The sequence below is a fragment of the Narcine bancroftii genome, chromosome 12, assembly GCF_036971445.1.
Source record: "Narcine bancroftii isolate sNarBan1 chromosome 12, sNarBan1.hap1, whole genome shotgun sequence".
In the NCBI taxonomy this organism is placed as follows: Eukaryota; Metazoa; Chordata; class Chondrichthyes; order Torpediniformes; family Narcinidae; genus Narcine; species Narcine bancroftii.
In genome coordinates, this window is record NC_091480.1 from 70,128,541 (window position 1) to 70,144,548 (window position 16,008).

Here is a 16,008-nt window from a genome sequence, read left to right on the forward strand (position 1 = left end):
TGTTGAGGCACTGCTGAGCAGTTTTGAGTTCTTCATTTAAGAAAGGATGTGCTATCATTGGAGAGGGTTCAGAGGAGGTTCAGAAAGATAATTCCAGGAAAAGATTATGATCAGTGCCTCTACTTCATCAGTAGTTTGTAGAGGTTTGGTATGACACCAGAAATCCTGGCAAATTTCTAGAGGTGGAAAGTGTGTTGATTGGCTGCATCACGGTCTGGCATGGGAACACCAATACCCCTGAGCATAAAGCCCTCCAATAGGTAGTGGACACAGCCCAGGTCTTCACAGGCAAAACCCTCCCCATGATTGAGAACATCTATAGGGAACGCTGCCATCAGAGAGCAGCAGCAATCATCAGACCCACACCACCCAGCATATGCTCTGTTCTCGCTGCTGTCATCAGGAAAGAGGTACAGGTGCCACACGACTTGCCCCACCAGGTTCAGGAACAGCTGTTACCCCCTCCACCATCAGACTCCTCAACAACAAACTCAATCATAGACTGATTTAAATGCACTCTGATTTTCTTTTTGTTCTCTGTATTGTAGTTTGCGTACATTCGTTATCTGTTTATATTTCTTTTATTTGTTTACATATTTACACTGTAGTTTATTTTTTTTGCACTACTAATTAGTGGTAATTCTGCCACGCCTGCAGGAAAAAGGAATCTCAGGGTTGTATGTGATGTCATGTATGCATTCTGACAGTAAATCTTAAATCTGAATGTTTAACAGCTCTTGGCCTGTATTCATTGGAATTTAGGAGAATTGGGGGGGGGGGGGGGGGTGGTGGGGGAGATCTCATTGAAACATTTCGAATGTTGAAAGGCATGGACAGAGTAGATGTAGAAAAGTTGTTTCCCATAATGGGAGAGTCTAGGACAAGAGTGCACAACTTCAGGATTTAAGGATGTCCCCTTAGAACAGAGAAGTGGAAGAATTTCTTTAGCCAGAGGGTGGTAAATCAGTGGAATTTGTTGCTACAGGTTGTTGTGGAGGCAAAGTCACCGGGTATATTTAAAGTAAAGATTGATAGGTTCTGGATTAGCCAGGACATCAAAGGTTATGGGGAGAAGGCAAGCGAGGGGGCCGAGTGGGAGATTGGATCATGAATAAATGGCAAGGCAGACTCAATGGGCTGAATGGCCCATTTCTGCTCCTGTCTTATAGACTTAAAATAATGAATATCTTTAGTGCTAGGAAGTGAAATATAAGAAGCATTTTAAAAACCAGCAATTAGTTTCCTTGCTTCTCAACCTGCTCAGGACTTCAAGAGGACCAGGAACAACCACCTTGCATCAACAACTCTGTAGTGGAGAGCACCAAGTTCCTTGGAGTCCACTTAAGAAGTGACCTATCGTGGACACACATCTCACTTATCAGGAAGGTGTAGCTGCAACTGAACTTCCTGAGAAGACTGAAGTGGACAAGGCTACTGGACACCATTATATCATCCTTCTACAGGAACTCTATCAAGAGTCCCCTGGCCAGCTACCTCACAGTGTGGCATGGTTGTTGTAGAGAAATGGATTGGAGGTCAATCCACAGGACCATAAGAGTGGCAGAGAGGATCGCTGGGGACTCCCTTCCCCTATCGATGTGATCTACCGGGATTGTCTAAAGAGGGCGCGTAAAATTGTTGAGGATGTCTACCGCCCCACACAGAGCATCTTGCTACTCCTGTTGGGAAAGAAATACAGATGTATCAGAGCAAGCACCACCAGGATGAGAAACAGCTTCTTCCCATGAACAGCGAGAATGCTGAACAACCAAAGAAACTGCTCACACTAACCATCCAAGACTCTACAGTAAAAACCCTGATATCTGGCACTTAAGCAGAATGGTATATGCTGGATAAGTGAATTTTCTGGTTGCTTGAGATTGTGTGATTGGTGAACCAATAGTGATGTGCATCAATTTTAAACTTCCGTATTTTTTTACCTGTTTATTTTTCCGCAATTTTTTTTGCCAGTTGCTTGACCTAGTTAACAGGGCTTTTACTAATTTACTGTATCATTCTTTCTTCTTCTTTCTTTCTTTCTTCTTTTGGCTTGGCTTCGCGGACGAAGATTTATGGAGGGGGTAAATGTCCACGTCAGCTGCAGGCTCGTTTGTGGCTGACAAGTCCAATGCGGGACATCTTTATAAACAACATATTTATATATATAGTCTGTCAGTATGTATGTTATGTCTGGTTGTGTGCCTATATGTTTTGCATAGAGGACCATAGAATGCTGTTCGGTCGGGTTGTTCTTGTTTTATACTTTAGATAAAATCTCATTAAGGTTACATAGGTGCATACAAACAGTAGAAAAAGATCTTTGTCTAGCAGTCAATGCTGGTGCAGAAACCAGGGGAGAATTAACTGTGCACTATTCCGGACTCATTTGAAAATTTCAAATTTGTAACCAAACGATGGGATTCCCAATTGACTACAATTGGCAAACATGGAAGAAAAGTCAGTTGAGTCTGCACAAGTAAAATCTCTCTAATGATATTCTCAAAACCCTTTTAACTCACCCTCAAATACTTGCATGCTATCATCTTCCACACTCTATCTAGAGTATAGACTAAACGACACATCTTTAATTATTACCTCTAATCTTAATATTTTGCCTCAAATTCTAAAATTGTTAAGTGTTCAAATTACAAATGCCATTATTGATCTTGAATATTTGAATAACTATTCAAGACAATTGATATATACATTTTAAAAAGTCATCTATTCTCTGCACCTCCAAAATCGCAACATTTTCCACATTCTCACCCATGCCGCACAACGACTGCAGCAGATTGATGGAAATAATGGTCAATTCCTTGGAAAGATTTAGAAAGATTACTGGAGTCTCCCTCCACCCCCACCCCAAATCAATGTAAATTCATGGAGGACCCCTACCATCCTGCATGCAGCTCCTCCCACCAGGAAAGAGACACAAGAGTATCAGAGCCAGAACTACCAGGCTGAGGAACAGTCTGGGCAATGAGAATGCTGAACGACTGATGAACTGCTCATTAAACCTCTGTAACTCAACTATTTATTCAACCATAATATTTATTTATTTAAATATTTGTATATATGTAATGTGCAAATGTTTGTCTGTACGTATGTTATGTGTGTTACACTGAGGACCTGTTTTGTTAGATTGTATTTGTACAATTGGATGATAAAAACTTGAAATAATTGGAGAATTTTTCCAAATCTAATTATCCCCCAACTCACCAACCTAGGATTACCCACTGGTATCAGAAATCAGCTTTAACTAATAAACCTTTAAGAGCATCTCCAAGCCACTTTTTGAACTAAGATCAATGTTTAAAATATAAAAAAACAAGAAGGACATCACTGTGCATTTAACCACTAGGTGGCGATAAGTACTGTGAATCAAATAAATCCTTGCCAAATGCACATACAGCCAGGATGCGCAATACGCAGAGGACAATGAGAGGTGCCTATGAGCCATAATGGTTAAATAATTGTAATTACTTTGTTCGCTCACTTAAAATGGATGAATGCAAAGCATATCTGGATCAAAGTCTGGTCTCGATTGGATTAGCTTGTTTGTTCTTAAACGACCAACTCCTAACTCATTTTGCAGCTTATGACATCCCACACAATCGAATACTATTCACCAACTCCTCCTATGCCTAGAGCAGGAGATCAATTTCAGCTGCTCAAAATTGGTTCTTTTTTTTTTACAGCACTGTACTCATCAACCACATTGTCAAGAGTACTATTAATTAGCGCAGTAATCTGCATTCAGGTGAAACAAACTGGTTTTCAATAGTTGATAGCTTAACCTCAAAGACATTAAAAGCAGTAATACAATCAATGCCAATCAAACTAGTAACACACCCAACTCTTATGTAACCAGGACCAAAAATACCATCAAATGTAGATCAAAGTGACACCCAAGGTCTCTCATGCACAGAGAAATAGCTGGAAGAGCTCCAGCCCTGGGAATCAATCCAATCTCTTATGCTGTTTGCCTGGAGTGTGCACATCCTTTGTGACTGCATGGGTTTCCTCAAAGCATGCAATTCGTAGGTGAATTGGAAATAAATTAGGCCAGTGTGCAGGTGAGTGGTAGGATATGGGGTGGAAATTGAGAGAGGAGGGAAAACAGAACCAGATTTGTGCAAATGGGTGTTTGATGGTTGGTGCAGATTCGTTGGGTCAAAGGGCAATTTCTGTGCTGTATGATTCTATTAAAAAATTTGTTCAATCACTTACTTGCATCGCTGATCTGCTTTGTCCAAAAGTGGAGTAAGTTTGAGCAAAAACTCAAAAGCAGTATTCACATCTTCAGTAAAGTCCTGCGCCAAAAACAGCATTAATGTCAAGATACTTAGGCAACTGACATCCAGCAACTCCCTGAAAATTTTAGTGGTGAGTAGCTGAGGAGAATACAGCAAACAGCAGACTTTCTCTCCTCTGCAATCTGAAATGTAAACCGTACATTTGAAATTGGTAATTTTAGTTGATCAAAATTTTTTATGGAGCAAAGATGTATAGTTTGGTCATAGATCAGCCATCGATTTCATCAAATGGAATAATGGACTAAGTGGACAACCTCTATTCCCATCAATCAAACAAGTAGCAACCTTCTAGGGTATTCCAGAATGAATTTTATTCCCTGTCACTGATAAAGGAGCAGGGGTGATGGAACAGGTGAAAATATAATTAAGTTGCACAGTAACAATTTAAAAGCCACTTAAATTGGCATTTTCTCAGAACAGCAAATCATGCATATCATTCCTGATTGGTTTGTCATACATCACATTGCACTAAACAACTGCCCAAAATGTGAATCGAGATGCGCATGTGTCATGGCCCTGAATCAGCATCTTTTATTCCACCTCACTCTAGCTGGTTGTCATTAAGTTTGCTCGTTGTACACCTTGGTGAATCAGCATTAGTAGAAATAAAATAGATACTATTGTAATATTTATTGACAAAACCATCAGCTCTGCATCACCTAGCTAATTGGGTATTAAATACAAGCCTTAATTTTTTTCAAATGGATCACATGAAATTCTTATGTGAAAGATGCATGAATATCTGATAAAATCTCTCCACATCCCTGAAATAAAAATTAGTCAATGTAAATATCTTTTTCATACTTTCTTAATGTTTTATTTGTGATAGGTGCTTAATTTATAAAAATATTTTTGAAATGTGATGTCAGCAATGAATTTCCTGATTTTCCAACAGTTGTCTCCACAAGCTGCAACAACGATGTCATAGTTTTACTAAATATCATAGTGTATAGATCTGGTGGTTGGAATGCCATGTAAGTTTATTCATTTTAGAAGCATGAAATAGCAAATTATTTTAAAAATGTAGCACAAAAAGATCGGTGGGTCCTGGGCAATGACACACAAAATGTTGAGTTATTAGGAAGACTCGTGTAACATTGGCCATTATTGAAAGAAAAGGTCGGCAAGTTTACAAGACTCTGGTGAGACTACAATGTTTAAGGTTGATACTAGCTGAATGGACAATGGTATTAGAGTCAATGTGAATTATTTTGACTTTTCCAAAGGGTTTTAACATAGTGCGACAAGTTAGCATAGCAGTTAGCGCATTACTGTTACAGCAACTGGGGTTTAAATCTGGCACTGTCTGCAAGGAGCTTGTACGTTCTCCCCGGGTCTGTATGGTTGCCTCCAGGTGCTCTGGTTTCCTCCCACTGTCCAAAAATGTACCGGGATTGTAGGTCAATTGGCTCATGGGCTGTTACCGTGCTTTATGTCTAAATTTTAAATATTTAGAGCTTATTGAGAAATTTAAAGATTAGCTGGCACGGTTTGCATAGTCATTAGGCACAACCCCTTTACAGCATCAGAGATTGAGACTGGGGTTTGAATCCTGCATTCTCTGTCAGGAGTTTGCACGTTCTCAGTGTCTGCCTAAGTTTTCCCCAGGGTTTCAGTTTTCTCCCACTGTTAAAAACATACCCGGGTGTAGGTTAATTGGGCGGCACGGACTCGTGGGCTGAAAATTTAATAAAAATTGGTGCAGTCTACAGAGTTAAAATACCAGTATGAAAGGAGAATTTATTAAATAGACAAAACAGAGTAGGAGTAAACAAGTCTTTTCATGTTGGCAGCCTGTGAGAAGTGGGGTGCTGCAGGGAACTGGGGAGCCAATCACTTACAATCTATATCAACAATAAGGACGAAGGTATCGAGTAATATACTCAAATTTGTTGTTGATACAAAGCTGTGTTTCAGTGTGGGCTGAAAAGAGGATTCAGCAAAGCTGCAATGGGGTACAGACAGGTCAAGTAAATGGCTCAGTATGGAAATATGCAAGCTTGCTTTGGTAGATGAAAACAGACAAAATATTTTTAAATAACTTTTTAATGGTGAGCAATTGAAAGGTATTGGTGATCAGAACGTCCCAAGTGTTCATATATGTGAATCATTTAAAGTTAATATTTAGTTTCAGCAAGCAGTTATAAGAACATATGGAATAGGAGCAGGAGTTGGCCGTCCGGCCCCGTGGAGCCTGCTCCGCCATTCATTGAGATTGTGGCTGATCTGATGATAAGCTCATCTCCACTGTTCTGCCTTTTCCCCATATCCCTCAATTCCCTTACTATGTAGAAATCTATCCAACCTTATCTTAAATACATTGAGATCATTTCCACTGCTTCAATAGACAGTAAATTCCACAGATTCATCACTTTTTGGGAAAAGCAGTTTATCTTCATCTACTACCCTGAATCTTGAGGCTATGCCCTGTACCAATGGAAACAACTCTATGCCCTTCATAATTTTATATGCTTTGATAAGATCCCCTCCTATTCTTCTAAATTCCAGTGAGTAGTCCTGACAATTCAATCCCTCTTCATCTCTGGAATCAACCTGGTGAACCTCCTCTACACCCCCTCCAAAGCCAGTACATTCTTCCTCAAGTAAGGAGACCAGAACTGCATGCAGTTCTCTAGATGCGGCCTCACCAGGACCTTGTACAGTTGCAGCAGAACCTCCCTGCTCTTAAATTCAATCCCTTTTGCGATGAAGGTTAACATTCCATTGGCCTGTTTAATAGCCTGCTGCACCTGCAAACCAATCTTTTGCGATTCATGCACAAGCCCTCACAAGTCCTTCTGCACAACAGCATGCTGCAAACACTTTGCATTTAAATAATATTCTGATCTTCCATTTTTACTTCCGAAGCAGATATTGTACTCCATCTGCCAGACTCTTGCCCACTCACTTAACCTATCTTTCTCTATGCAGACTCTGTATCCTCAGCACAATTTGCTTTTCCATTCAATTTAGTGTCATCAGAAAATTGAGAAACACTGCACTCTGTCCCCTCTTCCAGGGGATGTACATCACGAACAGTTGCATCCCTAGCATCGACCCCTGCAGGACACCACTCATCACCAATTGCCAACCAGAAAAGCATCTCTGTACCCAAACTCTCTGCTTTTTATTGGTTAACCAATCCTCTATCCATGCTAATACATCACCCCCAACTCCATGCATCCTTATTTTCTGTACGTCTTTTAAGTGGTACCTTATCAAATGCCTTCTGGAAATCCAGGTAAACCAAGTCCATCTGCTTTCCTCTATCTACTGCACTCATTAGATCCTCAAAGAACTCCAGTAAATTTGTCAAACTCTACCTGCCTTTGCTGAATCCATGCCTGATGGATCCAATTTGCTCCAGATGCCTCACTATTTCTTCTTTAATGATAGCTTCAAGCATTTTGCCAACTACTGACGTTAAACCTACTGGCCTAGAGTTCCCCGAGTTTTGCCTACATCCTTTTTTGTGGCATGACATCTGCTGTCTTCCAATCCACGAGGATCTGTCCAGGGAATTTGGTAAATTATCCCCAAAGCCTCGACTATAATTTCTGCCATTTCTTTCAGTGGTACTGTACCTCCTACCAGATGGCAGAGGGGAGAACAGTTTACATGAGAGGTGCTTATTGCTTTTTGTCTGTATCAAGTGTTGTAGATGTCCTTCATGGTTGGACGAGAGCCCCCAATGATCTTTTCCACTGACTTCACTACCCTCCGCAGGGTCTTTTGGTCCAAGGAGGTACAGCTTCCAAACCAGGCAGTGATGCAGTTGCACAGGGTGCTCCCAATTCATCTGTAGAATGTAGTGAGGATGGAGGGTGGGAGATGAACTTTCCTCAGCCTTTGCAGGAAGTAGAGGCGTTGCTGGGCTTTCTTGGCTATGGAGCTGGTGTTAAGGGACCAGGTGAGATTCTTTGGCACGAGGACATGGTAGCTTTGAAGCATGTTAGGACCACGGCGCTTCTCAGTGAGATGTTAAAGACATCTGGTAGCTGAGCTCCACATCCCCCAAGCACTCTGCCGGGAATGTTATCCAGTCCAGGAGCTTTCTATGGGTTGACCTTGCCCAACTCTCTCTTCATAATGGCCATTGCAAGACACAGCACCTGATGGAGGAGAGGTGGTCTTCTTCGCTGCCACGTCATTTTTAACCTCAAAGTGTACACAGAAGTTATACAGTGCATCTGCGATGGAGGATCCCCAGCACAGGAAGATGGTGTAGTCTTGTGGTAGGTGATATCTTGTATGACTTTACACTTGTATCACATGTCCCCAGTCTATCCTAGCCAACTCCCCTCTCATCCCCTTGTATAGGCAAAACACACTTGTTTTTGACCGAACTATTATACTTTCCATTTTTATGATAAACTCGATCATACTGTGGTCTCATTTTCCAAGAGGATCCCCCCACTAAAAATTGCTGATTTTATCCTTCTTAATGCACAGGACCCGATCCAAGATAGCATGTTCCCTTGTAGGTTTAAAAACATACTGTTCAAGTCATCATGTATATATTCTATGAAATCCTACACAAAGTTGGCTCAACCAACCTGATTCACCCAATGAGCATGTTAAAGTCTCCCATAGAACTGCTGATCATCCTTACTTGCCTCCAATATTTCTTGGTTTATTGCCTGTGCCACCTTAATATCATTATTGGGTGGCCTAGAGTCAACTCCCACTAGTGATGTTTTCCCTTTACTATTCCTGATCTCTATCCAAATGGACTTAACATTTTGCTCATTAGATCTTGCATCATCTCTCACTATTGCCCTGATCTCATTAACTAAGAGTGCTACCCACCTCCTTTACCTTCCTGCCTGTCCTCAATTCCCACTCCTCTCCAGCCTGTAATCACGTTTCTGTAATGGTCACTAAATCATACCTCTTTGTACTGATTTGTGCCGCAAGTTCACTGACCTTGTTTTGAATACTACGGGTATTCAGACAAAGTCCCCCTTATACCCATTGTGTTTTTAAAATCTGGTAAACTTTGCCTTTTTTTGCACTTGACTTTTATCTACTCTTACTTTTTAAAAAAACTTTTGCTTTTACTTTATCCATCCCTCTCCAATCTGTTGAACCCACCCATTACTACACCCTCTCTACAGTCCTAGTTATGTGATTCACCAGGATCCAGGTCCCATCATGGTTCAGACAGAGCCTGTCACCTTTGAACATTTCCTTTCTTACCCAATACTGGTGCCAATTTCCCATGAATTGGAGCCCACTTTGCCACACATTAAACTCTCTAATCTTTCTGAACCTGTGGCATTTTGCTCTATATTTGCGACAGAACTTTGTCGATTCCAACTATCCCCGATTACCACTACATTTCTCTTCTATTTCCCCCCCCCCCCTCACTTGAATGGCTTCCTGAACCACGGTGCCATGGTGAGGTTGCTCATCCTTCCTACAGCCCCCACTCTCATTCACACAAGGAGTAAGAATCTCAGACCTGAGAGATAAGATCAAGGAGTGAGGCTCCTCCGCCACTGTCTCTTGGATCCTAGTACCTGCCTCACTCACAGTCACTCTCTCTTGTCCCTAACCACAGGCCGAATTTGAAACCAAAAGCAAGGAGAACGGAACAAAGTGTCACAAGAATGATTTTCTGGGTGGTAGATTTGTCATAAAAGGAGAAAGATTAAGTAGACAAGGCCTGTCCTCACTTGAGTTTAGTAGAGGTGGTCTCATTGAAATATTTAACATTTTTATAGGACTTAACAGGGTAGATGCGGAGTTGTTTGTAGTGTTATAGTTAAAGGGGACCCAATACATTCAACAAAATTTCAAGAAGGCACTTGATAAGCTGCATCATTAAAGTGCATTGTAAAAAATAAAAGCTCATTTTGCAGGAGATAGTATTCTGGTACAGAAAGAAATTTGTTAGTCAATAGAAAACAACACCCCCACTCCCTTTTTTGCTGGTGTGGTCTCCTTCCCTTATCCACCCATTACCTCCTGCCTGTGGGACTGTGCTGCTCCCCCTGCCCCTTTCCTCCCACCATTTTGTTCCAGCAACTACCTACATTTTGCTATACCTTGATGATGAGCTCAAGCCTGAAACATCGGTTATGTATTTTTATCTTTGCGATATAAAGTATACCGTTTGACCTGCTGAGTTTCTCCAGTATTGTGTGTTTTTACATAAAGAATTAATTTTTTTGGTTGGTGAGATGTAGCAAGAGGTGAGCAGTTAACACTGGATCTTCATTTTCTTTAGATATAATGGACGGATAAGAAGTGTCCGAGGTCTCATCACTAAATCTGCTAATATTACTAAGATAGCTATGAAAGTATGTTGTGAAGATAAGGAAGATTATGGATAGGTTATGTAGGTGAACAAAGTAATGTGGAAAAATGTAAAGTTGTTCATTTTAGCAGAGAAAATAAACATTATGAGAGACTGAAGGATCTGGCTACCTTACTCATGGATATCCAGCATGCAAGTATAGTGAGTTATTAGGAAAGCTACCACAATCTGGTTTAGTGCTAGAGAAATTAAATAGGAAAGTGAAAAGGTTATGTTCAGTTATTAATGGCATTGCTGAGACCACATTTGGAGTGCCGTGTACACGGCATGAGGAAGGATGCTAGTGCATTGTATGCAGTTCAGAGAAGGTTTACCTGATTGATATTTGAAGGGCATTGTATGCAGTTCAGAGAAGGTTTACCTGATTGATATTTGAAATGGACAGTTTACCTTGCGAGGTAAGATTTTACTGATTAGACTTACAGTTCTCAAAGTTTAGAAGAGGTCTTTAACTTCTTCAGTATTTTTTCCTATTTACAAACCCAGGATTGAGCTCAAATCATGTTATTTCAAACAATCTTGTTATTCAACTTTGTGGTTTCTTAACCGCAGGTCCTTAAACCAGAATTCTATAAATAAGATGAATTAACCTTCCTAATGACACTCTCCAGGTTATTGTGTGCATATAGAAAGAAAATATTGACAAAAATGCACCAAAATCAAAAACAACTTACTTTATCACCAAGAGGGTATTTCTTAAGCTTTAGTAATGCCTGTGGAATCTAGAAAGATTAGACACCAGGTAAATTTATTACCATAACCACAAACAAGCAAAATTCCAAAAGTTATCTTGTAACCAACAACATCATTATAATAGTTTCACAGTATTGTTTGGACTTCAAAGACATCAGTCTGGAAGAGGAGGATGACAATAGTAAAGTTAATTAAAGACTCATCACCACCAGAAAAGTGAGAAAATAAGTTAGTGCAGCAAAGTATTCTATACTGAGCTACTATAGAGATCTGAACACGTTGTCAAGTTGATAAACATGCTGTGATGTCTAGTGTAAGACTGACACCTCCAGGCTTGCATAATGGGTTACATCACTGGTTAGGTCTCATGGACTGGAAGTGACATCATCAGTGATGTCATCAGCCCAGATAAAAACTTGTGTTGGATGCAGGTCAATTTCTCGCATTTTCCACAGCATGTTGGCTATTTTGGGAGCTGGTTCGCTTGCTGGTAAGTGGGTCACCACATTAATTTCAAGTTGAAGAAAGACTGGGATATATTTAAGGGATTACCACTGTTAGGGTAAGGCCAGAGTTACCTTCATGACAAAAGAAATCTACAGGTCAAGCATCATCAGAGGGAGAAAAACAACGGTCAATGTTTTTGGTCTGAAACCTTTATCAAGATTTGCTACCTTGCTGATGGGTTCAGATGCAGAATGTTGACTATTCTCTTTCTCCCAATGATGCTGCTCAACCCACCGAGTTCCTCTACCACAGGGTTTCCCAACCAGGGGTGCTCGCACCCCCAAGGGGTGTGAGACAGCATTCCAACAAGGGGTGCAAGATAACATTTAACTTTTTAAAATAAATCCATACTCCTTCAATTTGGATAATATGTCGATGATGAAGAGCTGAAGGAAGATCTTATTGAACTGCGCACAAATCGTGTTCTTGAAATGCAGTTGGAAAGCAAAGCTTTGGAACAATATTGGTGTTCCGTAATGGACATGTTTCCAAAACTTTGTGAAAAAGCACTAACTGTGCTCATCCCATTCGCGACGACATACTTATGCGAGTCTGGATTTAGGGCACTTTTGTCAATCAAGACAAAATCTAGAAATCGCTTGGGTGCACAGGCAGACCCGTGGATTGTTATCAGCAACAAAGTGCCACGTTTTGAAAAACTCAAGCAATAAACAGAAACAAGAGTCATTAAATTTAAATTGGCTTATGAACATTTGAACATTAGTTCTTTAATTTTTTTTAAAGAAATTTCATGCATGGATGAAAATTTAATTTTTTTTGTTGGGTTTATGCAACGTTTAATTTGTTGTAATATTTTTTCTTTTCCATATGTTTCATTTTTGTTTATATATTATTAAAAATTGATTATACAAATTTGTTTTGGTCACCTTTACCTTTATTCTTAAATAAATTATTACTTTAAGGGGTGAGAGAACATATTAAAATTTTTAGGGGTGCGGGGCATAAAAAAGGTTGGGAACCACTGCTCTAGCAGGTTACTTTTACTCCAGATTCCAGCATCTGCAGTCTCCAGTTTACAGAGGTGATATGCTGTTTACAAACCCATCTTTGTGATAAAGAGTAAAGAGGGTAGTGAGAAAGAAGGAAACCCAAGAGATATGAATTAGCGGTAAAATACAAGTCAAAACTTATGCAGAGAATTGGAATTGAAAGGCTAATATTGAAAATCCCCAGCAGATAAGGTGGTGTCTATCACATTGATTAAAAAAATTCTGATGCCAGAGCTATGAAATTAAAGGTGGCATCTTTACCTTGAGGAATGTGAATGCAGTCCACTTTAACTCTTCAGTTCCCTCTGGGGATTCAATGAGACCAACAAAACAGGCCTTCCAAATTTCCAATAAAAAGAGAGGTGACGGGATTTGCTAAATTTGAAAAAAAAAAACAATTGAGTACATTTAAAATTAAACTCTCTCTCTCTAATCTGACTGCATTGGAAACACTTCTGACTTTCCATTACAGTGGGCTTCAACTCAAACCCAATTCACATCATCATCAACATCACCAACAATTGAGCAAAGACAAAAATATGGAACGTTGACTCAAATTTCAGATTTATTGTCAGAATACATACATGCCATCACATACACAATCCTTTCTTTTCTCTGCAACTTTATCTTCTGTTTCTTATACTTTATATTTGTTAAGCTTTGTCTTTTCTTGACTTTTTTCTGGAGAGGGCTGGTTTTACCCTACTGGCCACTACTCCATTAGGTGACTCCTCTGTAATTCTCTTCTTAACACATTTTTCATTTTGCTCGCCATAGTAGCGGCAGTCAATTCCATTCGAGGTATGGTGACCAGCTTTAATGGAGCCTCTCTGGCTTTTCCCATTACAAATCCACAATGTGGTTATTTCGCAGTACTACATAACTAACAGTGAGGTCAGTGAGGTCACTGACAAAAGGCAAAGGAGGAAAAACCCAACACCCAACCCCAACCAACCAATTTTCCCCTGCAACCGCTGCAACCGTGTCTGCCTGTCCCGCATCGGACTTGTCAGCCACAAACGAGCCTGCAGCTGACGTGGACTTTTACCCCCTCCATAAATCTTCGTCCACGAAGCCAAGCCAAAGAAAAGAAAAGAAAAAAGACATAACTAACAGTACCAAAACCACCTTCGCACACATCAGCAAGGTGGTGTAACTGAGCAAATGTGGCAATTCCAAAGTCTGTAGGTTTAAAACATCTGTTGACTTCCAAACTTTCTAACATTTTAAGACTCTCAATCCAATTCATCCAATCTTGTGCGATAGAATCTGGTATCCAAATTTCCTTCTGCACAATTCTTGCAGAATTTTCCTGGCTATTAATACAACTGGTGCCAATATTCCCAAAGGATCATATATGGAGCTTACAATCGAAAGAATACCTCTTCTTGTAAAAGGCCGTTCTTTCAAAACAATTTTGAATTTGAAAACATCAGATTGAACACACCATTGCACCCCTAGAATTCTTTTGACAGGTAGAACATCACAATCCAAGAGGTTTTTATCTCCTTTGCTCTTTCTGCCTCAGGAATAACAACCAACAAATCTTGACTGTTACGTAAGGAAGAAACCTCCTTTATTACAGATCTCCTTTAAGTCTTGATAAAGGTCTATTGCTTCTTTTTCTGAAACCACTGAAGTAAGACAATCATCAACATAGAAATTATTTCTGATGATGTTTATAGTTTGAGAACTAAGTTGCTCTTCATATCTTCAGCACATTTCCTTAAAGAAAATTTGTACAATTCGGTGACGAAGTTGCTTCAAATAAATGAACTGTCATTCTGTATTCAATCATATCTTTACTGTAATTGCCATTAGGCCCCCATAACAATCATAGAGAAAAAAAAAAATCAATCTTCTGATGGTACTTTTACTTGAAACATCACTTCAATATCTACAGCAATTACAATAGGTTTATAAAAAATCTTATCAGAACACCTATTAAAGTATTGGTTAAATCTGGACCTTGTCAAAGTTGAGAATTCAATGAAACTCCTTGAAATGATGCTCCAAAAATCAAATACAACACGTAGTTTTTCCTTTTGTGGATGTACAACTTCATGATGAGGCAAATATCATTTTCTCCCATCTTTATATTCCAAGATATCTTCTGATACCTTTTCTACATCACCCTTGGTTATCATGTCCAACATGACATTGGTATATTCCAAATGAAAGGAAGAAATTCTCTTGAATTTTCTCTTCAAATTCAGCATACACTGTTCTGCAATTATTTTTATTATCTGGCATTCAAATTTCTCTTTCCTTCAAAGGTAATGCTATACAGTAATGACCATCAACATGTTGAATTTGAAACTAAATCCAGAAACTGCTTATCCTCCTTTGAAGGTTCTTGAATATTTGTAAGACATTCATGGAAATCAATTTTAAAATGTTGTTCCTACAGATCATTAGGTTTGACGACTAAAATTCAGTTGAGATTTACATTCAACGTCTCTTGATCATTATTCATTTTTCCTTCTAATGGTCAATTAATTGTCCATCCAAGCAATGTTCTCATGGCAAAAGGTCTGTCATTTTGACTCATTACTTCTAGAGGTTCAAGAGCTTTTGGTACATCTAATCCAATTAACATCTCTATTTTAGCATCAATCCTGGATAAGCAAATGTCTTTTAGATGATCCCACTGTTTGATATCATCTGAATAGGGAATATTCTCCTTATACACAAGTACAGTCTTCTGAGTATATACACTTGGAAGATAACAAAATTCATTGCTATTCAATTCACCAATCTGTAAACCTGAAACTATATTAGTTTCAATGTTCTTTTCATCATTCATCGTCAAAATCTGTGATCTTTTACCATGAAGATGAAGTTTATTCATAATTCAACAGTACAAAATGAGGTGTTACTTCCTGAATCAAGAAATGCGTAGGTCTTCAGTATGAAGCTTCCTTTTTTAGTTTTACCCTGCACAGGAACTATTGAGAGAGCTTTGTCACCAGCCCCAGTAAGACAGACAGTTTGTCTGAACTGAAACTGAAGCATCCTCTCTGACTGTCACATTAATCTTGGATTCAGATTATTTGACATCCTTCTCAACTTTACTTCATTGAGTATGCAGTAACTTGGGAATGCTTTAAACTGCATACATCACAACTGAGTCACTTATTACAAGTTTTGCTGATGTGTC

The 16,008-nt window shown here is 39.4% G+C and overlaps 1 protein-coding gene across 5 annotated transcripts in view; it reads right to left on the reverse strand.

Annotated features, from left to right (window-relative positions):
• The window catches only part of med24 (mediator complex subunit 24), a 114,616-nt gene that overhangs the window by 68,456 nt on the left and 30,152 nt on the right, over nt 1–16,008 (reverse strand). For all 5 annotated transcript variants that reach the window (XM_069906767.1, XM_069906768.1, XM_069906766.1 and 2 more), the window contains exons 9-11: nt 13,110–13,223; nt 11,313–11,360; nt 4,231–4,313 (exon numbers count right to left, since the gene is read on the reverse strand). In XM_069906767.1, coding sequence (XP_069762868.1) covers nt 4,231–4,313; nt 11,313–11,360; nt 13,110–13,223 — 245 coding nt within the window. The remainder of the gene's footprint in view (nt 1–4,230; nt 4,314–11,312; nt 11,361–13,109; nt 13,224–16,008) is intronic.